This window comes from Passer domesticus, chromosome 1 (genome assembly GCF_036417665.1).
Source record: "Passer domesticus isolate bPasDom1 chromosome 1, bPasDom1.hap1, whole genome shotgun sequence".
Classification (NCBI taxonomy): Eukaryota; Metazoa; Chordata; class Aves; order Passeriformes; family Passeridae; genus Passer; species Passer domesticus.
Genome location: NC_087474.1, coordinates 115,847,049 through 115,873,226, shown reverse-complemented (window position 1 = coordinate 115,873,226; position 26,178 = coordinate 115,847,049). Strand labels below are relative to the sequence as shown.

The following is a 26,178-nucleotide window of genomic DNA, read 5'->3' as shown; positions in this document are numbered from 1 at the left end:
ATGAAATTGATTAAAAAAAATCTGGGCGACAAATGCAGGTAATTCCTGGAATAATTATAATCAACTTCAGTGTTAGTGTTATGTTTTCATCCTTTTCTGGTTAAAAACAACCAACCTCAGACACCTGCCTGCCCCTAGTTAGCACGTCCTGCATAGTCAGCACTTCCCATGTGAAATCATCAATGGCACAATCAATGCTGTTTGGTTTAAACACACCTCCTAAATGCTGCACGCTCATGGGTGAGTTCTTTTACAGAACAGGCTTGCAAGCTGAGCTTGGCATATTTTCATCTGCCAGGTCCCACTGTCCAGGTAGAGAATCACAGTCATTAAGGTTGGAAAAGATCTCCAAGATCAACAAGTTCAGCCTTTGATCAAACACCACCACGTCAACTAAACTACACCACTAAGTGCCACATCCAGTCATATCTTGAATATTTACAGGGATGGTGGCTCCACCACTGCCCTGAGTAGTCCATTCCAATGCTGAACCACCCTCATAGTGCAGAAATTCTTTCTGATGTCCAGCCTAACCTGAATGTCCCCTGGTGCATCTTGAGGCCATTTCCTCTTGACCTGTTGCTGGTTTCCTGGTAGAAGAGCCTGACACCCACCTTGCTACAGCCTCTGTTCAGGTAGTTTTAGAAGGTCACCCCTGAGCCTCTTTTTCTCCAGATGAAGCAAGCTGAGCACTGGGGCACACTCTGAAGGCTGGCCAGGCACTGCACTCATGCTAGCACTTAACACAAGGATCTACTCGACCTATCTAGACCATGTTATGCTTGGACAGTTGTCTCTTACTGGCCTTGACTGTCATGTTGAAACATCAAAATTGTTTTGTCCTAGAGATTAATGCAAATTTAGGATAGCCTTAGATGTCAGATTACAACTGAAAAGAAGTTTCAAGGATGGCTGCTTAGCTATATCATAGGATAATTACCAAGACGGTTGTATCCTTCAGCACTTTGTTACTTATTCTGATGCTTATATTTTTGTTGCACAAATAAGAATTACAAAGCATATTTAGTGATGTGAAAAACCCGAGTCAGAGTGGCAAAATATGTACAGGCTTTAAAATACATACAGTCAGAGTGGCAAAATGTGTACAGGCTTGTGTAATGATCCCACATTGATAGTGGGAGGACATAAGTATCTCCCAGTACTAATAAAAATGGGAGGCAGGACAAGGACTACCAATACACCTGAAGGGTGAGGTACAGATCAAATGGATTGTCCAGGGCTGAGCTAGGTTCCAGAGTTGCTTCCACCACATTTTTTTTCAGGACCCAAGTTCTCCTGTTCTTTTTTCCAGTGGCTTGCACTGACACATTTGGGCATGGGATTTTGGAATATATTGTTAAAACCTAAAGATCACGTGTTTTGATCGCTATTTCCAAGTCTCTTTTCCTATCCCTTCCTTTTTTATGTGACTGCTGTGCAATTAGCCATGCTCAAGTATTTGGGAAAGACATTTGCCAACCATTTTATATAAAGATGTGGCATGTCTTCTTTGAAGCATTTTTAAACCCCAGCTTGCTTCTTCCCCTGCCCTAGTCCTTGCAGTCTTCTGCCATTGTGCTTGCCAGTGTTGCCCCACCATGCATGCAAGCCAGTTTGAGAACTGGTGAAACAGCTGAGAAAGCCATGGTAGGCACCAGATTCCAGCACAACCCTTGTGAGGTCTGGTCATGCTGAATAGAGGGTCCCACATCCTCTGGGGTCGAGGAGCATCAGTCCCTTCCTTGGGTTTGGCAGCTGTCAGGATGATCCTGGTAAATCCCAGGCAGTCTCCTTCACAGGTGAGGCAGAGGAAGCCCAGAACAGGTGAAGATGGTGATAAAAGTAACAGAGTTGGTTTTTAAGTCTTTACTAAATATCATGGTAGGTTTTCTGAAATTATGACTGTTGTTATCTACATTGTCACCATTTAGTTGTGGTGTTTGCTCAGCATCTGCTGTGCAATCGTGTATTTTCTCTTTTGTGTTGTAAATTCTGTGAAGCAGAGAATGTGTTTTTCTACTCATGTTTCTGTGGCCAGAAGAAGACTGGATTTGTTGGCAGTACTAAGAAAACAAAATAAATTTTTCTTCCTTTTTATTTTTCACTGCTCAGTAGCCATAGTCAGCAGAAGTCAATCCAGTACAGTTAAGCTATGTAACCACTTTTTTCCCCCCTAGCTGAAACTATTTGAAAACAACAGTTATCATTGGACAGCAAATAGTCTGTTAATTTACTTACACATTGGTGTTTCTTTCCTCTTTTTTGCAGGTACTTGAGAGGTTACAGCAAAGAGGGTTTGAGATTGTTGGCTCATGTGGAGGTGGGGTGGACTCTTCCCAATTCAGTGAATACGTACTGAGACGAGAACTCAGAAGGACATCTCGTGCACCCTCTGTCATTCGAATAAAGCAAGAGCCTCTGGACTAAAATGGACATGTTTCTTTATGCAAAAAAAAAAAAAAAAGGAAAACAAAGAGGAAAAACAAAAAGGGGGACATTTCATGTGCAGTTTGGACTCCAAACAAGTCCTGGAACTAAAATTGAATAAAAGACACATTTATATAAAATATAGAGACCACACCTGAATTCATATGGGAACACTTGGAATAGTAGTGATAATAATAATAACCTCAAGGTATAAAAGAAAACACACACACACACACAAAGATATGTATGTATATGTATGTCTGTACATATATATATGTATGTATATGTCAAAGGGTAGGAAATGCAATGACAAAATGTGGTAGATGAGGTTGGTGCTGTGATGGCCATTAAGTGTCCCAGGCCCTTCCCGGGCCCACTTAACGGTGTACAAGCCATTGCCAGGGGGGGATTCATGGACTGTTCTTCACCCATTTTCATTGCCAAACAGCCATCCACTTTTTAATGTGTACACACCTTGACTCAACTTTATTTGCATATGGAGGTTTATGTCTGTCTTTTTTAGAGGTGGATGGGCAGGTGTTCAGGAGACGACCATCCATTGCATTGGAAAGCTGAAATTTTAAATGTAGTTTGTACAGAAGTCGCACACTTTTCGTCAGCCCTCACAGATGTGAAAGGTTAACTTTTCTTTTGAATGAGATTTTTTGTTGTTTTGTTTTGTGTTTTTCAACGGGGGCCAGAATAATTAATATTTGGTAGAGATGCTCTGGTTTGAATCTGCTGCTTTCCTACAATTTTTTCAAATTTTATAATGTATTAAATACAATAAACTCCTGTTTAAAATAACAAGGGTCTGGTTTAAGCAAACAGAAGCAGAGAGGTGGGATTGCACTGCACTCCAGCATGTAGAGGGGCAAGGCAGTGGGCAGGCAGAGCTGCCTGCACAGGGTGGAGTGAGTTGCAGAGGCTGTTGAGGGATGTACTGGTGTGGTGCACATGGCTGCTGTTCCTTCAGCACTGTCCCATTTGGAAGAAATGGTCAGACGTGAAAATAACACCAGCTCAGCCCAGGGAAACCCACCAAAAAATGACACCTGGTTCTGTAACCTTCAGTGTAGCAGTGAATCCTTGTATCAGTCCCTATTGATAGAGGAGCTGGTAGCTTTGAGTCTCCAAGCCCTTGCCTTGCTGAGTGTTAGTCAGCCTGTTTGGATTTCAGGTTGCTCATTTCCCTTGTTTCAAGCCATTGTTCTTCTGTCTAGAGAGTGACATGGCCAGCCCCTTGTGTTACCATCGGCTGGCTGCGTGTCCCTTGGCAGCAGGCAGTAATTCCACATTCTGCATTAGAAGTCCTGCCAGCTGCTCTCTTCCAGAGTCTCACTGAGGCCACCTCTGCAGGCACGGGCTCCAGGCCTGTGAGATTTTGCAGAGGCACCACATCCTGATGCCACTGCATGGGCCACTCACGGATTGATGCACCAGCAACCACCACCTTTCCTCCAAAGTCTCTTTTTATGCACTGTTACAGAAGATGACTGTGTGTTCATCCTAGTATGGAAATTTCTATCAACACAATGGTGCTAGCATTCCATTCATTTTAGTGACACTTTGCTATTTATTTAAGAAAAGAAAAAAAGAAACTCTTAGATACATGTAAAAAGGTTTCCAATATAGTCTTAACTAAAAAAAAAAGTTACATTTTTTCTGGTTTTTATTAAAATATATCTGAAGACATGTTTAAATAACTGGCAGCACATATCAATGGTTTGGAATTACTGAAGTGTGAAAATGGGTGAGGGAGGGGGCTCTAAAAATTAAGGTTCATTAGTGGGTTATTAGATCTTCAGTGTGATGCTGATCTGTGTATTCACAGTACTGAAACAGCTGCCTCATTGAAAATGCTTGTTTTCAATTAGCAGCAAGAAGTCCTCTTACAAAATAAACAAATGCTTGCTCTTACTGCCCACAATTTGGTTGTTAGCCTGCATAGAAGTTGGAAAGCTAAAACCCAGGGAAATAAATACTTTAAACAGATCTTCAAACTGTTGGGAGTGATGAAACTTGTGATGTCCAAAAAGATGCCAGTCCCCATGGGTTTGAGACTCCCATGGGTGCCAGTGCAAGGTGATGTGATTCCTCAGAGGCTGCTGTGCAAGCTGGAGCGGGGGGGAGCACAGCTCCTTTCCCTGCGCCTTGGCAAACAGGCACTGCAAGCCTGCTGCATCAGCAGCCCCAAAAGTGTCCCCCCAGTGCTGGCAGGGCCCACACTGCCTGCAGCCTCTGCACACGCAGGGACTGGAAGGCGAGGAGCTTTGCCTCTGATGCTCTCCAACATGTGGCTCCCAAAGCCAGCAGGTTGTGCTCTGCTGGTGGTTTTGCTTGCTCAGTGTGTACCTGTCCAAGTCAATGACCTTTAAGATACCACTGTGCTCCTTCCAAATCCTCAGCTGGCTGAGCACCTCTCACCAAGCCTGCTTTTGTTGTTGATGGAGTCAAAAATCACTCTGAGACCCTGAATGTAAATGTCTCTGCAGTTACAATGTGGTCATGGAGTAACAAGTCATGAATATTCAAAGAATGGCTGATGAAAAATGTGTGCAGGAATAAACTGGCTGTAGATTTTTAGAGAGCAAATGAAATTAATTCTGTTTGCAGTTGAGGTTTATAACCATGTGTTTTTAAAATGTTCTTTGGAAAAACTGATCAACAAACAAATGAGCAATTTCTCCAGGAATGTGGGGGGAGTGGGGGGAACCAAGAAGGACCTACTGTCATTTTGTCTCTGGAGGTTAGTAATTTTGACATCTAAATTTATCTAATTTTTTATTGGAAAGTGGTGACTCCATTTTATGCCATCAGTGTATTTAATAACAAGAGGCAGAACTGCAGTGAGCAGTAGCTGCCAGCCTTGTACTTCAGCAAGTTGGTTAAGCAGCTGCCAGGAGAACTCCTGCAGATGTTCAGAGATTGCAGATGGCACCAACTCCCCTTCCCACAGTGAGACGCAGGCAGAGGAATTTGGTCCTCACCTTTTCTTTGGGTAATGTGAATGTTGGATTTCTGCAACAACCATCGACCCAGGGTTTAGTACTTCCACCGAATGCACCAAACAGCTGCGTAATGTAAGTACGGATCCTGGCATGCTTGGGTGAGCTTTAAAACTGAGTGTCCCATTGGAGACTGAGCTAATTACCTCTGTGGTGGAGAAAGTGAAGTCCTGCTTTGTCCCTCCTTTTCCAGAAGCCATACAGGTAAATAGGTGCTGCTAATTTATTCTGTCTTCAGGTAGGTACTAGCCAGGCAGTCTGACCCAATGAATGATTTTCCTCTCTGTTGCCACACGTCTATAGAAGGAAGCTGATCATCTCTCTGCTTGACTGGCACAAGCAAGTTGAGTTGAGGCATTGTTTCATGATGCCCACTAAAATGCATGACGAAAACCAATGGGGAAAACTTAGTAAACTCCGAAAACATGAAAGTTGAGCCACCCATTCAATTATTTTCCTTTATGCTGAACAGGCACTGAATTCAATTTGAAGTCAAACATTTTGTTCATAAGCATAATTTTTTGCAGCAAGCTTTAAAAATTGATTTCTATACTAATTACAGGGGTTTTACTGCCATCCAAATGACTTGTCAAGTGAATTTTTCTTTAATGTTTCCATTGCATGAGTTGGGGGGGAGGGGGGGAAGGGTTGGATTCTGGGGGGTGAGAAAAGCATTTTTATTGACCGATGGTCAGTTTTTCAGAGAAATAAAAACATTTCTTTCCATCTGTCATTTCTTCACTGCAGAATTCTATATTATGAATTATTTCTATGGACAACTGGTATTTGTATGTTGGCATTCAAGCTGCCTGAGGTTTATTTACAGTGGAAGTGAAACCAAGATATCCTTAGGGCCTGTAGACCAGTTCTTTTTCTCAGATTTCAGTTTGAATGGTTTATTATTTCTTGAGGGTCTGGAGGGATCGCCACCACCAAAAATCAATATGTTGCACCCAGTCCCAGTGTTTGCTTTGGCTGCTGCCTCATTGATCTGCTTTTTTTGAGCACCCTAAAACTGACTTAGCATGTGGGATCCTCTATTTGAGGCTGAAACTGCTAAAATCATAGCCCTAACTCCTCTTAAAAAGAAAAAATGCAGGCACATAGTACACAAGTTCATCCTCTTGTAAGCTGAGCTAGCTCTGCTAGCTGGTAACGAGGATGTTAATATTTATGCTGTGGGGAAATTCTAGTGCTAGCCTACTGAAGCACCTTCTATTTGCACAAGTAAGGGTTCCATAAATGGAAATGTCGTCCGACAAATGGAGAAAAGCCCACTTCTCCTTGAATCTGTTTTGGGAGGGGTTTTGTTTGTTTTTGTTTGTTTGATTGTTGTTGTTTTTGGGATTGTTTGTTTTATTTTGGGGGGTTTTGTTTTGGTTTTTTGCTTGTTTGGGGTTTTTTCACATTTTTTTACTAGGGACCTAATAGGAGTCCTGTGCCCCTAAAATAATAGGGGTGCAATACTTTTCAGGTGATGTTGGAGATTATGGACCAGATCTCATCTTCTGCTCTCCATATTCATGATGCACTTGCCTCACACCCCAGTCAGAAGCCGAAGGGGTGCAGTGTGGTCATGGGCTGTCAGTGTCATTGCATCCACAGCAATAATATATCATCTCTGTTGCTTCTAAAAATACAATATTTTCCACTGCAGGTCAGAGGAAGTATGGGTTGATTAGACTCTTCTCTCTCAGCCTCATTAAAGCCCCACATACATGAGTTCTCTCTGGAGAGGCTGTTGTAGTATGAGCAGGCTGGGTTTGTGCTTCTTGGGGAGCACGGAGTGCTGGTGCCATGGCCCACCCCACTGATCCCCATCCTGTGGTCCTCAGAGCACAGCTCTGGCTTGCTGGTCTGAGGAGAGATGGAGAGAGGGACATTCGTCTCTGTGCTCTGGAGTTTGGACTGATAAATGATCTCATCTACAACCCTAAATGGTCTTGTGGCTTCTGTTATGTAGCTTGTCAGTGTTGTTATTAATTTTCCTGAGGAAAATGCAAAGCATGGGATGGCTGGCCTTGCCTTCTTACTATTGGGATGCAGTCATAAAGACAGGGTGACATTGACTTAAAACAAAAGCTGCATATGGTGAAGTCCCTAAACTCATGTACTGCATTCTTTCTGACTTCAGGTCAAACCAGAGGGCTCAGTGAGGCTCAGCAGTGGATGTTTGAAACTTCATTTGATTAACTGCCAAGAAATTGCAAAAACAAAAGGCAAAACAAGCAGAACATGGATACTTGTTCTGAAGATCTGGAGCCATAATTTCACCAATCCCTGCTGCTTCTGAATAAATATTTCAGTTCTGGGTGGCTTACATTAAAACCAAAAGCAGCTGTGCATTTCTTTCCCTCGCTTTCTCCAGTTCAGGAGGCTTGTTTTTCTTCTGCTGTGCCTGGGCAGCTTGGGAGTAATAACTTTGGCCCTAATGCAGTTCTTTGTCTCTTCAAAGCATTGTACAGACCTTCAGTTAAGCATCTCTCTACTTCTAAGGGAAGAAGGCAGCAATAAACTCACCTTGCAGCTGGGGAGGCTGAAGAAGCTGGACTGTCACTCACTTGGGTCTCAAACTGCATATCTGGAGTCCCACTTAGCTGTCCTTTTCCACAAGCCTCCTGCAGTACAGAAAGAGTTGGAAATCAAGGAGGAACTGTGACACGTTTTTTTAAGCTGAGAGTTTGAAGCTATTCAAGCACATAGAAGGCATTGCTGGGAGGTCTGAATGAGCTTAAAGTGTTAGCATTACAATCATGTTAGGCTTGATGCACCTTCTGATTTCTTTTTCTATTTCCTTCCAAAGTGAGAGAAAAATAAATTAAATGGAATAAAATGTCCTTTACCTTACATGTTTTAAGTGAAGTCAATTGATGGTCTACTTAATTTCCTTTCTCTGCCTCAGCTCTTCAATAGACACTAGCATTTTCTGTTTATGTTTATGTTCCTTAACACAGAACTCAGGCACTAAAATGGGAGAAGGAACCAGTGCAGTTTGTGAAAGAGCTTTGTTTCTTCATACAGTGATCACAACAAAATTGTGCTGCATGCCAGGATGGCAGGAATGTTTTTCAGGTGTGGTTGTTGAGATGGGGCAAGGTACGGCCAGCTCCCAGCTTCAAATGCTCCACAATAAAAATTACAGCAGTGGGAAACTAGGGCTCAAACCCTCATGGATTATCTCCCTCCTTAAGCATCTGCTCAACTTTCTCACAGTTGCAGCCTTTAGATGAGTAAAAGCTGTGCTACCATCTCCGCTGTAACCAGTGCAGCTATTCCAGAAGAAAGCTGCTTGGATCAGGGACAGCTGTTCTGCAGAAAAATTCTCTTCTGATGCATTATTGATAGATGCAAGTTAAAGCCATAAAGCTCGCAGCTTTATCGGGCAATATCTACTAAATCCTGGAAGCATGTAAGATAACCTAAATGTAATCTACTGCATACCAGCTTCTTCAGTGATGGATAGCACAACAAAAGCAGGACTAATGAAAAATTAATGAAAACAGTTACTTCCATAAGAAAAATGATCTGTTTTCTCCCACCTTTGTATTGATTTTAACTGGCCCTGTAATTGGAAGTGTATAATTTTTTCCTCAGGTAAAGAGGATTGAGGGTGAGGGAGAGCGAGTGTATAATTCTATTCGTGTTTGTGACATACTTTCAGGCTACAAAAACAAAGCATTTTCCTTAGGATGTTGAGGCCGCCTGTGAATGCCGACTTCAAGCATATTTTCTCAGCTCAGGCACACTGCCATGCTGGTTTGCCTGAAACCAGATATTGCATGAGCAGAGTACTTGGCATACTTTGAAGGCTAGCAAGGAAGTACAAAGAAACAATGTTTAAGGAAAACCAAATACAGTGCATGTAACTTGGTGAGTTTAACATGTTTCACGCATTTAAATTCATTCCTGACTGATGTGCTCCTTGGTGAAAGGGATAAATCCTCCATTGCTCTTTGGAGAGGGAAGGAATGTCAGGCTCTGAGGAAAGACCTCTGTGAGACCAAACCAATTGCACCATGATGTTCATGCGCCAGCTTGGCAGAGAATTCATGGCCACAGTGAATCTCAGCCTTTTCTCACTAACACACTTAAACACAACTGTCTTTTTCTCTAAATTGAATAGACCATTTCTGTCCTTTTCACCATCTCACAGCAGAATTCAGTCAGATCTGCAGCTGCTGTAAACTCTATTTTGAATTATTCCTAAGTCCTTACCTGCTTAATGTTAATATATCCACTGAGCCTGAAGGGAAATGTTGAGATAATAAATCAATCAGAACAGCATATAGTTTGTTTTGCTAGGGTAAAAAAGTGCACATTTTTAAAGTGTTTAGGAAATGCTGCTTTCCTGTTCCCTGTTGTATATGCTATGGGTCTTTTTCTAATCTCTTCCATCAAAGATATGATATAGGCCTGTGGTGTGATGAGGACCAGGATGTTCCTACACTTTTGTAGTAAATGTTACTCTTAATCTTTGGGGTTTTTTAGGTGATATGCCTTCATTTAAAAAGTACTTTTTTTTTCAACTTGAGAGATTTAGCTGTTTCTTCTGTTTTTACTTTTATTCCTTGCTTTTCTTATTGGCCTGATAACTGCAATACAAGATGAACCACCCCTTTCAATGCATGTCTTAAAAAATTAAGGCATTTACTTGTCCTCAGTGTTTGGATTTGCTTTATTTTTGTCTCAGCAGCCTGCTCTGGTCCAGCCTCAGCTGGTGCTCCACACAGCAGATGTGGAGACTGCTTGGCCCTGGTGACCACGGAGCCTTTGTGATGGTGTCCTCCCCAGCTCCTGGGGCCTTGCTGCGTGAGTGAGAGGTGCAAGAGCAGCACCAGGGATGAGTAACCACCCAAAAAGTGTTACAGGTGTAACTGTGCAGCAGCAAGAGGGGGTGCAGCCCAGGGCAGTGCCTGTACTCACTGCTGGGGTGGGAGAGGTGCTGCTGCCAGTGAGGGGTTCTGGGTGCCCAGCTCCTTGTGCCACCATCAGGTAAATCCTCTGGGTCCCCTGGAGATCAAAAGGCATCTGGACACAGACCTGGGCAATGGAGCCAAGGTGGCCCTGCTTGTGAACAAGATGATCTCTAGAGGACCCTTCCAACCTCAACCATTGTATGTTTTCTGTCATTTCTAAGATGACTGAACTGACTGTGATGTGAAAGGTTCTTCAAGAAGTGTGAAATATACCCTCTTTACTTGATGCCACTGTCATATTATCTGGAGTTTTAATTCTGTCCTCTCTTTCTTTTCAATCAAGAGAACTCTTTTACATTTTTTTTCAGTAGGGAGCAGAATGGGGATTCTGTCCTAACGGGACTTGAAAGCCACTGAGTGCAAGTGCTGGGCTTAATGTAATAAACTGCATTTAAAGTATTACTCACAGAAATTCTGTGGACGGTGAAGCTGTATCTCATAATTGCATGTCACTGTTGCTGAAGAGCAAACAAAGAACTTCAAGAAAGGCAGATGCAGAGCTCCTTCACATTTTCTTTGCGGGGTCCTGATTTGTGGAGGCATTTCAGGGAGCCCTTAGCTTTTGGTACAGTAGAAGTTCGGTCTTCATTTCATGGGGCACCCACAGTACTGAAATTGTGTTTGTATTTCCATACCTCACCAAGTGAAGACACAAAGAGACAAGAACACACCAGAGAAAGCTTCCCCCAAGTTCTCTCTTCCTGATTTTTTTTGTTTGTTTTACTTATTGTAGGGCTAAATATTGACTTTTCAGCTGTGAAAAACTGAAGACATAGCATCTTCTTCTGCCATATTCTCAATATGCTTAAAATGAAAAAAGCACTCCATGACCACATTTTTCCCCTGCAAAAATGTGAGCAATTAGCACAGCAGGTTCTCGGCTCAATATGTATAATTTATTGTAAAATGTATATAATTAGTTTGGCAGACAGCAAAAGCACCAACACAAGCATAAACCTTTTTATGAATCCATATGTAATACTGGATGTTGATGGATTATTACTACAGCAAGATGTCATGTTAAATAACTGATGCAGATGTACAGTAGCAAATAGTTTACCATTTTCATTAAAAAAGGAAACAAACAGAAAAAAAATTCTTCACATCTTCATTATTTATTGAAGTTGGGGGTTTTTTTATACACTCACTGCTGGAGCATCTGGGTGTATTAAACAGCTGAATTCAATATCACATTAAGCTAAATTGCCCACAATGGGCAGCTGCCTCATCTCACTCTTCTAAAAAGTCCAAAATGTGTTTTCTGAACCTAAGGCATTTGTCTCCTTGCTGAAGTGGTGTGCTGGTTATTATTTCACCAAAGGCAGAAGCAGCGGGAGACATGTCCTTCTGCTGCTAAGACCCTGGCCAAAACATTCTTAGTGCTGGTGAGAGGACGGGGATAGGAAGAGGTCAAATCAGCACTCCCAGCTTTGTCTGTGTGGAGCTGGTTAAAGCCTGGTAGACAGGGAGCATCATGTGCTGTCACTGTGGGGCTGGATCTGAGGGACGAGCTCAGAAATCTCCTCAGTCCTCTAGCTCCCAAATATCTACATGCCATGTAGGGGTGTACAGCAGCACAGGCTGCAGCCCTTTGGTTTCCTGCTCAGATCTTGGGTAGTCCCCAGTGCTGGACCATGGGCTTGGAGCAGCAGGGTGGTGCAAAGAGGGACGTGGGAGGGGTGTGTGTCTGGGAAGGGGGATGTTCTTTAGGAGCCACGTGGGTTTGCCTTGCTCACTGCTTGGACCACACCCCTGACCTGGGTTTCTCAGTCCTGCCAAAAACCCTGAAGCCCCCCAGGAAAAAGCAGGAACTCCTGCAGCACCTGTCCAGGCTTGATCTCTGGGGCATGTCCAGTAAGGTGGGCTAGACAAGGGACCCCCCCTCCATTCCTTTCCTGCTACATTTTCCCCTATGTCTTTTTCCATAGAGACCACAAAGAGCTCCGACATTTTCCAGCCTCTCTGAAGGTGTCCACACTCCTCCAGGTGTTTCTTCCTGTCATCTGTGAGGCTCAGACCCAGATGTCAAAGCCCCCTTACCGGTGCCTGCACCCAGAACCAACTGTGTTTCACACCAACCTTCCTACACTTGTGTCCTCCTTCTACATGTTCTTCAGCCTCTCTCTCATCCCCAGGTGGATTTTCCAATTAATTTCCCACCTTTTATATCTTCCTCCTCCCTTAGCCCATTTTTCATCATCTCTTTCCAGTTGTCTGTTTTCTTTCTTCTCCTATAATCCTGTACATTTGGATAATTTTCATTTGGACTGTTTAACATAACCACTGGATTTGTGTTTTAGCCTTGTTTAGCAGGTTGGAGGCTCTTTTTTCTATCTTATGTTCTGCATTTTCTTCTCCCTCTTAATATGTCAGCATTAACAGACTGGATCCAGCTTTACCTCAGTGGGAAGTTTCACAGTGATTTCCATAGGAGAAGAGGGAGAGCATTCAAAATGTGAGAGGCTAAACCCAAGTGTCTGGGTTTGTCTTTTGCTAGATTTCCCAAGCTTCTCCATGCTTGCAGCATCTCCTAGCTCCAGAGGGACCTATAAGTAGAAAGAACAACGCTTCTGAAAAGCAGGCCACATTTCCTTAAATGAGAAATGGAGGCAGCATCCTATCTGGTTTGAGCCAATGTGCCACAGCAGGAACCTTATCTCCAGCATGTCCTTGCTAGGCATGGTGGGCAGTCCTTCAGCAACATTTATACATATCAGTAATATATTTGAAAGGAAGGAAGGACAAAACCTTTTTTTGCCTTCCAACTTCTTTCCAGGGGAAGCTTGTAGAGGTTCATATGTTCCAAACAAGCCAGAAATCTCTGTCCAGTCCTCCAGATTACCTAGTCACTCATTCCCTGGCTGTGGTGCTGCCCCACAATAGTGTTCTGAGCACACGCATGCTGCAGACATCCCTAAATGACAGCTGTGATGGCTGAAGTCACTCATCCACATACATAATCTAACAAAACCACCAGTAATGTACATTCAGTGATATGCTAGAAAATTCAGTTTTGCTGGCAGGATTTATTCTGTGACCCTGCTCTCTTCAAGTGAGCAAAGCAGTCAGAGATGTGAGGGATGCCCGCAGGAAGCCTGCCCAACCTGGGATGTCTGTGCACAGCCTGGGATGTCTGTGCTGCCCAACCTGGGATGTCTGTGCACAGCCTGGGATGTCTGTGCTGCCCAACCTGGGATGTCTATGCACAGCCTGGGATGTCTGTGCTGCCAAAGCACTCCTAATACAGCCCTAGGAATGGGCAGGCCTGCTTGTTTTCAGCCTTGGCATGTAGAAAGATTCCCACATTGTGCTCTGATCACATTCAGGTGGGTTTTATTCTGCAGTTACAAAACACCTCAGAAAAAGAATCCAAACTGTCCTCAGAAGTGAAAGAAAAATGGAAGGGCAGCTGGTTTTGAGTGAGGCTCCTTTATCAAATGGTGTCTGTTCCAACCCCTTCTGTTCAGGAACAGCCCCAGTAGCAAAAGTCCCCCTTTCCAGCTTATCCTTTCTGCAGCTCTCACTGCACTGCTCTTTGTTTGTGAAGTTACTGGCACCCATGTCTTCCGATGTGATCTAGAGGCTCCCACTGTTTATTTCAATGTAAATATTTTTTTTGTTGAGAAACAAAAGGGGCTGGAAAAAAGGGAGGTTATGGGAATATTCAGGATGAGATAAGGAATCTGAGGCAGAAAAGAACACACCAATTACCTCAGCTCACATGCTCATCTGCCAGATGAAACCAGTTTTACCGGCTGTTGCCCAAAGGCAAAACACCACAGGGCTTCTGATGTCATGTTGGCCTTTGGTTATGAGCCCGGGTAAATGGGTACCTGGCAGAGAGAGAAAAAGGGCTGTGCTGCTTAATGCCAGCTTCATCTATTTATGTTCCTCTAGCATCAATTAAAAATATCTCTGTCTCATTCTGCCTGCCTGCCTGCCTGCTACTGTGGTATTTGTTTTCTTTCCATAGCACTGCAGATTGTCTTGCCTTACAGTTTACAACAGTGAGAGCTGGCACTTGCCTCTGGCAGGCAGAGGATGAGACACCATTTCACTTTTTCTCCACTCTGTCTTTGTGTGGAGCTGCAAAGGTGTTTGATGGGCTGGTTGTTGTGAAGGGGTGATGTACAAGGCCAGGGCTGCTGTTAATTTGCAGTGCTTCAATAGCATTAGCTTTTTCCTTAGGATTTAAATTGAATTGGTGGCATTGCTGGGACAATATAGTGCTGTAGATCTGAAGTGTGTTCTGTGTACTCATCTGTCTTTTTTTTCTTTATTATATTAACTTTCTTTTTCTTCCTATTTTTTTTCTTTCCTTTTTTATATCACCAAGATGCAGTGAAGCAGATTTTATGCTGCAATAATTCTGCGTGTTTTGGTTATAAATATCCCAAAGCAAAGTTAAGGATTTTTTATATAACTATCAAGGCAAGTGTCTACTTCAGCCCAAATTGAAAGGGACGTTTTACACATAAAAGTTCATCAGTGGATGGTAAACAGCTTCTGTCCTAATGCAATTGCAAATATTCTGCTGCAGCACAGGCCAACACCTTTGGTGAAACTGGTGGTGTCTGACCTACACACAACAGTTCCCTGTGCTAGTTGTTGTCCCTGGAACTTAACCAGGGTCTGAGCATCCAAGAAATCCCAGGAAAATCAAGTCTTTTGCCTGTAGCAATATAAAACATGCTTCCAGTTCCCAGTTTCTCCTTGCATTCCTAGCTGTCTCCTTGAGAGCAAATAATGCCGCAAAGTAATTTAAAAACAGAGAAGGTAAAAATCAGTAACTTCAGCAATAGCAGCACAGACAGTTTCCTCCATCACAATCTCCCATCTAGATTTTCCAAGCAGACTTGCAATTTCAGTGGTTGCCTTGGCATGTGCCCAGCATGATATGCCTGAAAGCAGCCAGGCTGTCTGAGAGCAAATGCGCAATGATTTTGAAAAATCAGGGTTCTTCAAGAGTTCTCAAGTTGGTCATCAAATACTACTAAATATTTCTCATTTTTCTTCTTCCTCAGAGTTGCACACTCTCAGAATGGCAAGTGCTTCATGATCTGAAGCCAACACAACAGCACTGGTATCACTGGCTTGCAACAACCTCTATTTGAAGGGATATTTTAAAGCAGTCTGCAGTGCTGGAAGGAGGCTTTTTCTGTACTGCTTCTAGCTAGGATGTGCTGATCTGAGCACTCGGCAGCATAATTTATTTATTAGGACTTCATACAATTTTTTTCCCCCATTGACAGAGGATTAAAATTAAACATTTCACAAGATGAAAGTATAGCTTAGCTCATTCAGGTACGTCCACATTAGACACCTGTGTAAGTGATTGCTCTCCACTAGCTTGATCTTGCTTTTGTGTACAGGCAAAACTCCCCCAAGATGACTCGTCTGAGTCGAATGTTCAGCTGAACCCTGGCTGAGCCCAGAGGTGGCAGTGATTGGAACAGGCCAGACCAAACCTTTACAGCCTTTGATTCTCCAAAGACTCTATAAATAGTTGCCATTGATACTAAGGGGGGCTGTCATGAGAGCTGAGATCCTTGGGAATGCAGGGATTCCTTGGCCCCATCATTTCACCTGCCAAGCACAGTGCTGCACCCACATGCAGCGAAGCTCAATAAGTTACCTCTTCACAAGCTGCTGGAGAGTAGTTGCATTCCCAAGCCATGCAGCTGCCTGGCTGCTAAGCACTGGAGGCACAAGACAGCCACTGTCAGCATGGCCTGTGGTCACTTGGGCTGACTCCACTTCACTTTAAGACTTTGCTCATACCAGTTACCAAGTCTGGGGCTAAGGGAACTGGTGGTACCTTGCCATGGTCTCATCCCTTGATGCTGCCTCTTCCAGAGACACTCCAGGCAGACAGAAAATGTCTGGCTCAGTGTCCTGCTGCTAGTGCACAGCAAGATCTCACAGGGTGGAACTATGAGGAGCCAAAATCCTCAGAGCAGCCCTTGAGACCCCCAGGACTCAGGAGAGGGAAGGGAAAAGCATCCCCCACCAAAGATCCATTGTCAGGGAGGCAGCACTAGCTGCTTTGGGTGCTGGGAAAAGATCAGATGCCTGCAAAAAAATGAGTTTGGGGTTCCAACATGACAGATGAGGAAAAAGGACTCCAGAAGATACCACCAGCTTTTCAGGGAAAGGGGTTTGCTTGCACATCTTCTTCTCTTGGGGTCTTTGTTGCCCTTGCACCTGGGAGAAGAGTGGTGGGAAGCAGTCACCCACCCTGGCCACAGGGCATGGGGCCTGCTGGTCCTTTGCTGGTGGATGTGGTAAAGAGAAATCCGAGTCAGGCAGCTGATTTGGCAGTTTGTGGCATACGATGAGCATGCATGGTGCAGACTTGCTTGAACTGAGCGGACTCTGTAAAGGCCTTGTCAGGGATGCAAAGGGTTTTTTCAGGAGAAAAGTGTTGCCTATGAGGGTCCCTAAGCTTTGCAAAGCCTGGAAGTGAGCACAGTGCTCTAAAAGGAGTGGGATGGACTGTGGTGGACTACTATGCCAGAGCAGATGTGGGCTTCCAGGGAAAACAACCCCAAGTGTTATCTAAAAGCTGAATGCTTCCCTGGGAAAGATCATGAAGGAGAGATGAAATATACCTGGAATATCATTGCTGGAAATATCACTGAATGTAGAACTTGTTGCCCTACTTTGAACCACATCCTCATCCTGCAAGGTCTGCTCTGTCCTTCAGACTCCCTCCTTTTGTGATAAGCAACGCGTGTATTACTCTGTCCATTGCTCCCTGTGCATACATTATGTGGTGACATGTGATGTGGTGATGACACTGAAACCACCTGTTGGTTGCCCAAGGTTTGAAAAGGTGGCCTGGAATGGAAACTATTGTCACAAAGACCTTTACACGTGTTGGTTGGTTGCTTGCTTGGCTGGTGATTACAGACTGAAGGGATGAGTGAGCAGAGCCTGGGCAGTTTTGCTGCAAACACTGTGGTCCAAAGTTATGCTGCAGATGTTGGGGTGTCCTCATTCATGGAGATTAAAGCACTTGATAGGAGAAGCCACCATGTTACTAATGCTTGCAGAAGCATAATGTATATGAAAGTACTTCCAGTGCTTCCACCTCCCCAGAAGTAAACAGAAATTAAAATGTACTCTAAGTTTGCACACACAGAATCATTAACTTTGTATAGTTAGGGACTAGAGAGAGGGAGGGAAGGGGGATTTTTGGTAGGATTTTTTTTTTTGCCCTGGGCAAAATTTTCAACATTAACTAATTAATGTTTATAAAGCACTTTGCATATATAGTGCCTTTCATCAGGGGATCTCCAAGTATTAGATTATATTATCTTGAAGGCCCCAGGCCTGTGCATACTAGCCCTATAAAGTATTAGCCTTATAAACTTTAGTAATTCACTTTGGGTTTTTTCCTGGGGTTTTTTTGGTTGGGTTTTTGGTTGTTTTTTTGGGGTTTTTTTTGGTTGGATTTTTAATCTTCCCTTTTCTGAAAGTGTGCCAAGTATTTTGGCTGTGTATGTAAAAAGGTGGTAAAAAATATGGTGTCAGCCAGAATGACCATATGAAAACTTAGGGCTCCGTAATGAACTTCTCAAATCCTCTAATTGCCAGGGTTGGGGAATAGCAACTGTGCCAAACTAAAATTCAAGTATAAACCCCACTCATCAAGTAGAGTTGAGGGGGAAGCATCATCACTGGTAAGGGAAGCAGCCCTGACATTTGCTCTGGTAATGACAGTGGAGATAGGGAGAAAAGGGGAAGAGAAGGATACCTCTGAAATCCAGCAGCACCAGGAGAAAAAACCCTTGCTCCAGCCTGGGTGCAAGATGGTGGCTCTTCTGTATTGCATTAAGTTTCTGTTACTGGTGGCTGGAGGCTGGGAAAGCAAGGATGGGCATGAAATGGCCCATCTGGAATGTGTTCATTGCTGCCATCCTCCTGGGCAGAGGCAGGAGGTAGGGTACCCCAAAGCCACGCCAACAGCACTGAATCTCCCATGTTCTAAATCTGAAAAGCTTGCTTGGGTGTGGGCTTAGTGGATGACTCAAACAATTACTTAACAATAGCTTCTTGCATGAGCTGGCAGGGATGAAGCCAGGTTCACAATGGAAAAAATGTGTGGGCATCTTGGCTTTAGCGAAACACGCGGGGAGCAGACTTGCTGCTGCATGCAGGAACTACCAACAGAGAAAGCAAGGCCTTGGGGAGCAGAAACTTGACAGGGACAAGGCAAAGGATGTCTTTGCCCTTACTTGCACATCTTACAGGTGGAATTCCCCCAGCTGAATTTAGCTGGATAAGGGCTGCTACTCTGAGGGAAAGGCTGAGCAGCAAATCCAGTCTTTTGAAGAGTCAGCAGTATTCAGAACTCTAGAATGGAGCCATCACTTGAGAGGCCATCTTGTCCACACTGAAATGCTCTTTCATGAGTGAAAGTTCACAGCAAGGATGGGAATCCCTCCCCGTTCAAAGGACAGGAGAATTCAGCAGAGTGATGGCACACATAACTATAGCCAGACAGGTACTTTGTCATAGAAACAACCTGATAGCTCTTTAGACTCTGCATATACTGAAGAACCTAATGGGCAGCTTGGAACAGGTAAAAGTGCTCACTTGCTGCTTGTGGACTGATATTCCAAATCTCAAAATATCCACTCTGCATGCGACTCCCAAGACAGAGACAACTGGGAGAAGTGTACAAGGCAGTTGTGGGGGATGGCTCTCCAGATGGGTTGTGGGCAGCATCTGGACATGCAAAAACATATCAGGAAATCTAGAAAGTAGGGATCACTCACCAGGCTTGCAATGTGGATAAAATCTTGGTATGCTAAGCCTAGCACCCTGCACTATGCACTCCTGGTCCTGAGGAAGAGTGGGAACTCCACAGAGATCTGGAGGGTGTTCACTGTACAGACCTAGAGCAGAATTCAGATGAAGAACCAACTGCAGCAGAGCTCCTGCTGGGAAGGAACAGGCAGAGACATCTTTGTCATATCCACATGCTTTATCCCTGGAGCCAGCGCTATGGAAGAGCAGGAGGCTGAAGTCTTGTGGTGGCAGATGCCCTAGGAAGCATGGCTCACACAGGTTGCTCTGTTGTTGCAAACAAGAGAGGGTTGTGAGGGCCAGCTGTATATTGAGAGTGAAAGAGAGAGCAAACTTTCCTGCTCTGGAGATACCACAATGCAGAGAGCTGGTCAGGGAGCAGACAAAGGTCCCACCAACTTGCTCCAGCCAACAGCGTGGGCTGATGTACTCTATGTGATTACAGTGAGCATTGAAAGGGACTTCTGTTCTTTTTCTCTCCCCTTCAAGCAGCCGTGGCTATAGAGACTGGGGGAAGAGGAGTCAAAGCAAGAACTATGCTGTGATATAGCTGGATCTGTTCTCCTGGGCTCCAACGGTGCTCTTCTCCTGGCATTGCCGTGTATGCTGGACACATTTTGCTCTTCCAGTTTCTCCAGCACTTTATGCACTGTGTTCGACCCTGGCAAGGGTGTATTTATATTGGCAAATGAGACCATCTACCAGGTAAAGGGCCTGTAATGTGAGGCAAGCAGGCATAGTTACAAAAGGTCGCTGCCACGAGCTGTCCATGCACATGTTAATCTTGCGTTCTCTTTGATGCTTCACTTATGGGCCTGGCTAATATGTCTGGTCTTTCAGGCCAGGATACTCCCAAACTTGATATGCAGCAGGAGGGTGTGCTGGGTGCTATTGGTATTACCTCCAACCTAGGGCAAGCATGGATTAATCCACACTCATCCACAGGGAGCAAGGCACCTTTTTGCTTTCATTGAACTCAGGAAGCAGATATTGCTGCACCAGGCCCTGGGGAGCTGGGAGCTGGGCATGAGGACTCACAGGTAATCGTAGATGGGCTGTGAGTCATTCCTGCCCTGGAAACCAACCAGCTTCTGCTCATCAGCTACCATTACAAGAGCTGCAGCTTCTGTTAGATGTGAGTGGTTTTGCTGCCTACTGGTTGTTGTCCATCCAGTTGGAAGTCACTGGTACTCCTCTTTCACAGGTGGGTGGTACAAGTGCTTTGGAGCAAAATATGATGCTTGGCTTTGAAGGAGAAAGGCTGTGAGGTTTACCCATTGCACAGCCGCAGCTCCACCCCTCACCAAAGCAGGTGCACTGCCAACTGCAGTCTTTAGTCTCAGCAGACCTGGGAGAATTGGGGCTTTTTGGTTGCTCTTCCTATTTGCATGCAATTCCCTCTAACTTCTGAATCCTCTCCCTGCGACAGGTGATTTGCCTAGGCAACAGGAGCTCAGGAAGAGCCATGCAGCCTGGGATTTCCCCACACTTCACACCAATGAGTCCTGATTGGTACGAGCTGAGATGTAAGAGGAACAAGGAGACAACACACAAGGATGAGAATGGTTTCTGCTGAAACTGAAGAGATGTTGGTCCAGCACAGGGAAGCGACACTACCATGCTGGGCTAGGGTGGACCATCTCATGGTGCTGTGTAGCCAATCACCCAGGGAGGGAGTCCTCTCCCATGGAGGTCATGCTGCTCCTTTGGTGGGGACAACTGCAGCTGAGCAGTTGTAGCATGACCCAAGAGCCTGCAAGGACCAACATTGTGGCATGGATGGTAACTGAGGGACTCCAGAGGGAAACAAGAAAGGACTTGCAGCAAAGCTGACTCTGCAAGGCTGAGTTGGGCAACTGCCGTTTAGATCAGTTATAGATCTAGAGGCCCTCAAGTGAGGCAGGAGACAGAGGAAGCTCCTCTCTCCTGCCAGCACATCCATATTTGGAGGTGTGGGTGAAGGCTGCTCCCTGCCTGGGGCTCAGGCACCAACAAATTGGGCCACTTGGTCTAGTACAGAGGAAGTTTGCCACAGCACTCCTCTTGTCAGGTTTCTGGGGGTTTTGGGTAACTTTGGGGGAGGAGGTACTAATTTGTACCCCCAGACAAAAAAGTTTCAACTTTGTCTTAAAGCAAGCTCCTGCATAGTACAGAAAAGCAATTTATGTCCCTCCAGAACAGGTGTTGCAGGCAGCTCTCCCTACCTCGGGCAGTGCTGAGCTGGTTTTATGGCCCTGGCTAAGTACATCTTTGGACTATTCAAAGCTGCGTCTCTCTCCTATTAAAGTCTGAGGATTAAATAAAGACGCCTCTTCCTCACCACCTATCCACAGGGAGGAGAATAACCCTGGTACAAGCAGCTGTCGTTCTCCACTGTGGCAAGGTGGGCACTGGGGCTTGGCTGTGCTTCCAGGCAGCGCATCAGGGATACAAGGGAGCAGCAGCAATGCCCCACAGTGGGGGAGAACACTGTAACAAGGCAGGCTTGGGGGTTTGGAGGGCATGACAACCATCTCAGGCTCCAGCAAAGGGAGGATGGATTTACAAGCATGTATAAGCATCAACTCCAGCCCACCAACACTCTCTCCCCAAGGGAGGGCATACAGCTTCCCCTAGAGCGTTGAAAACATGGAGGGAAATACCCTTCAGGAACTGCCCAGATTTCATACTTGGAATTCAGACCACCAGTCTTGTGATTCCTGGAGATCTGATTCATACTTTTTGAACGTGTGGGTTTGGCAATCCTGTGCTTACACTTACAGCCATTTCCCAACCCCTTATTTTCCCCAGAGGTGTTCTTACTTTTCCCTTTTTTTACTCTTGTACACATGAAATAAACTGCTTGGGGGTTAGGGGGGTTGTTACTGATAGCAAAACTCACATATTAAATTCACAGTGAGTTGCTCACTAAATAACAGCAAAAAAAATCCCCCACAATTTTACAGTCTAACCAACCACAGCAGGTTGGAGCGACTCCTCATGGCTTTTGCTTTGCCTTGGGGCAGGATATACTAAGCAAGAGCTTTTCTCCCCAAGGGGCAGCAGGAAAATGCTATCCCCCCACTGCAGCCATGCTGGGGGTGGCAGACAAGCCCTGTACCATTCTGGTGGCTGTAACCTATCTGTCCCCACATGTTTTTGTGGGAAAGGTGAGCTCCTGTCCCCCACAGCTGCTTTGGGGAGGGAGGTCTGGGTACATGGAGACACATAAGCTCCTAGGACAGCATCTAAGGGCCTGTCCTGGGGTCAAGAAAATAGGATGGTTTTGTTCTGGGAGATTTAATGTGAGAGTTTTGGGCCCATATTAATTTGGACCAGCAAAAATTCCATTTTCCCCTCCCATATATTTCTTTTGTGCAGTCATAGAAATGACTGTATCTTTATCATCGCAGAAGTCAACCAGAGGCATAAGTAATACTGTAGCTGAAAGAAACAGTATTAATTATCCAAGCCCTGTGCTGAGCACCATTTTTATTCCCTCAGACAGCCTGCTGCTGGCACAATGGAAGGCAAAACCATGAACCCATGGGAGCAGAGACTGTTTTCCATTTTCTCTGAGAGCTCTCTGCCCATTTGAAGACAGAGCAGAATCAAGAAGCAAAAGGATGAGGGAGAGGGTTTGAAAAGTGCCACCCCCAAAGTGGCCCCACATGCTCGGAGGTGTTACAAGATGTGACCTTTCAGTCGGTTTAGGATTCACAACTAATTTCAGGAAAAGGCTTTGTTATGGTAAATCTTAGGAAGGTATAATACAGCGCTGTCCTTGGTCTACATTGCCTCAAGCATGGACATCCACAGAGGATGGCACATTGGGAAAGGGAACTACCAAAAAATAGATGGAGGGAAATCCCCAGTGCAGGGTTTCAGCTGCTGGGTTGTGCTTCCTTCTATGGCATTCTCCGTGATGCCGCAGAAGCCTCACACCAGCAAGTTTTTATTGGCATCACAGCAAAGCCCAACTTGAACGAGACATCTGAAAGAGCATAATAGCCTAAAAGCACTGCAGCTGCCTGGGACAGCGTGCCTTCTTTCTGCAGGAGGTGCACACAGGAATCTAGGGAAGGAAAAATGCTCCACCCCAGCTGTCCTTCCCTGGGAAAAAGGGAACCTGCTTCTCTGACACCTTGGAAAGGCAGAAATGGCAGCAGAGACTTTTGCAGCCAGCTCTCCTCAAGGCTCTCAAGAAGCTACATTCAAGGTTTGGAAGCTCTCAAGATCACAAATACCACATGACTGACACTGCCTACTCATTAACAAAGATAATGGGAGAGAAAGTAACAGCCCTATTTTAACCCTGTTAAAACTGATTTAATGTCTCAACAGGGACGCCCAAGTGCTCACAACTCCTGCCTGGAAAATGGGTTTGTGACAAAGCTTTGTGAGCTCTCAGCTCAGACAAGGGGCAGCTGAGGACTTGATTGTGCAGGAGACGTCTCCTGTGGCAGGCAATCAAAGCAGCAAACCTGAAGAAGGCTGAGAAGTGATGGCAGTCATCCAAGGGAAACAAATTGTTTGAGGGAGGGGGAGGAGAATCAGAGCAGCCATGGAAGCTGAAGAGGAAGGCAGGCTTTTGGGCAGAGCAGAAGTGCCCAACAGCTGTGAAAGATAAAGGTGGAAGCACCTGGTCTGGGTGTTGCTAGTCAATGAGCATTTCACTTGGGTTTCACCTGAGCACAGAAGTTCAGGTCAGGTTGGAGGATGCCTGGAGGATGCAGACAGTTCCCTCCCAGTTCAGAATTCAGAGAATCATCATAGCGGAGTAGAGGGGCTGAATCACCTTCCTTGATCTTCTGACCATGCTGCGTTTGATGCAGCCCAGGACACAGCTGGTTTACCAGGCTGCAAGTACATGTTGCTTGCTCATGTCCAGCCTCTCATCCACCAGCATCACCAAGTCCTTCTCATCACTGCTGCTCTCAGTGACTTTTTCCCCCATCTGTACTCGTGTCTGGGGCTGCCCCAACTCAGGTGCAGCACTTGCACTTGGTCTTGTTAAACCTCATGAGGTTTCCATGGGCCTACTTCTTGAGCTTGTCCAGGTGCCTCTGGATAGCATCCTTCAGGTGTGTCAACTGCACAGCTGTTGGTGCTTGGTGCCATCTGCAAACTTGCTGAAGGTGCCCTCCATCCTTCTGTCTGTGTTGTTAATGAAGATATTAAATGACACCAGTCCCAATACAGGCCCCTGAGGAACACCACGTGTCACTGATGTCCTTCAGGGCTCTGAGCCATTGACCACTATCCTCCAAATATGATCATCCAACCAATTTCTTATCCATCTAACAGTTCATCCATCATATTGGATGGATTGTTCTCTTTCTAATTTAGAGAGAAGGATGTTGTAGGATATTGTGTCAAACGCTTTACAGACACTCAGTTAGATGACATCTGTAGCCTTTCCCTTGTCCGCTGATGTAGTCACTCCATCATAGAAGGCCACTGGGCTGGTCAGGCAAGACTTGCTCTTGGGGAAGCTGTGCTGGCTGCCCCAAATCATGTCCCTGTTCTTCATGTGCCTTAGCACAGCTTCTGGGAGGATCTGTTCCATGATCCTCCCAGGCATGAAGCTGAGGCTGACAGGTCCATAGGTCCCAAGGTCCCCCATTCTACTCTTTCCAAAGATGAGTACAATGTTTCCCTTTTTCCAGTCACCTGGGTCTTCAGTTGAGTGGCATGACTTTTCAAATATCATGGAGAGTAGCTTCACAACTACATCAGTCAATTCCCTCAGGATTCTGGGAGACTTATGTACATTCAGGTTCCTCAGATGGTCATGCTCACACAGTGGAAAACACTTTGCTTCCCAAGTCCCCAGACTGCTGTCCATCCACTGTCATTCCATGTGGAAGAAAGGTTGCCATTGAAGCAAAAAAATTGTTGAGTACTTCAGCCTTGTCCTCATCTGCTGTCACCACTATCCCAGCATTGTTTATTAGTGGTGGTACACCTTATACTTTCAAAATATCATTCCCAGGGGTTAAAACACTGAGAAAGGGAAGGCCAGGGAGAACGGTAAGGGAAGGTAGGCAGTGCTACAGCAGGTTTGTGCAAGGCACGAGCAGGGGGGGAAAGATGCGAAACTAAGGCAGCTGTAGGGGTAAAGAACTGGTGGGAAGGAGATCCAACACCACAGAAAACAGGTGGAGAGCACAAGAGTGGGAAAGAGGAGCCGGGCCACTGCTCGTGGTCAGATGTTGGTCAGATGTGCCTGGAGGTGTTTGTTCCAAGAGCCAGGGAGTGCTTGTGCTGCATCCTGAAATTCAAGGATTCAAGGAGGAATTCAAGCCCCTTACACATGGCTTACTGCCCGTGATGCAGACTGGCTTCTCAAGGAGACCTGCTCACTGAGAGATGTGGAGGCTGGTGCCGTGTCACATCACGGAGCACGCAGGCAATCACGGTTCCGAGGGCCCACAGCCCCCCAGCCAGGCGCGCCGAGGGGAAGGGCCTTCCCCAGGGCAGGGCCTCCCCCGGGGCCGGGCCGGGCCGGGCAGGCCCGCGGCCCTGGGGCGGCAGGGCGGTGCTGGCTGCTCCGGGCCCTCAGCCAAGCCGGAGCTTTCCCAAGGCTGCCTCCGCCAGCGCAGCCTCTCCGCCCTTCCCGGGGCTGGGTCGCCGCGCAGGAGGTGCAGGAGGGTCGAACGCCAGCTCCCGCCATCCATCGGCCTGCGCCACCCAGCCTGCCCCAGCCCTGTGCTGATGCTCCCTGTCAGGTGCCGCCCAAGGCGGGTGACAGCTAAACAGGAATTTAAAGTCTCTTCTTGATCCCTTCTTTAAATCATCCGTGTGTTTCTGGGGAGGGGAAAGAATCACCAGATGAGGCAGCACCCTTCCACCTTTCCACCCTTCACACTCTGTGAGGGCTGGGTGGCACCTCCCAGGCTTTCTTCCTTGGGGGATGCTGCACCTGGGGTCAGCTCGGCTTCCCTGCTCCCAGACGTGGCTCAGGACTGCAG

General features: G+C 45.7%; 1 protein-coding gene and 1 long non-coding RNA gene across 11 annotated transcripts in view; one reads left to right on the top strand and one right to left on the bottom strand.

Moving 5' to 3' along the window:
- Positions 1–2,474, top strand: part of KCTD1 (potassium channel tetramerization domain containing 1) — a 99,143-nt gene extending 96,669 nt beyond the window's left edge. For all 6 annotated transcript variants that reach the window (XM_064435723.1, XM_064435688.1, XM_064435715.1 and 3 more), the window contains exon 5: positions 2,269–2,474. In XM_064435723.1, the coding sequence (XP_064291793.1) occupies positions 2,269–2,427 (159 nt within the window). In that variant the 3' untranslated portion in view covers positions 2,428–2,474. The remainder of the gene's footprint in view (positions 1–2,268) is intronic.
- Positions 2,450–25,400, bottom strand: LOC135309602 (uncharacterized). 5 transcript variants are annotated; one of them, XR_010369806.1, is made up of 4 exons: positions 13,602–25,400; positions 9,651–13,515; positions 7,956–8,053; positions 2,450–7,292 (listed from the first exon to the last, which is right to left on the bottom strand). It is a non-coding gene; the product is annotated as an uncharacterized LOC135309602 (long non-coding RNA). The 5 variants fall into 5 exon arrangements; XR_010369809.1 differs by having other exon boundaries at positions 10,819–13,515; XR_010369811.1 differs by having other exon boundaries at positions 2,450–5,809; positions 10,819–13,515.
- Positions 25,401–26,178: the final 778 nt, after the last annotated feature.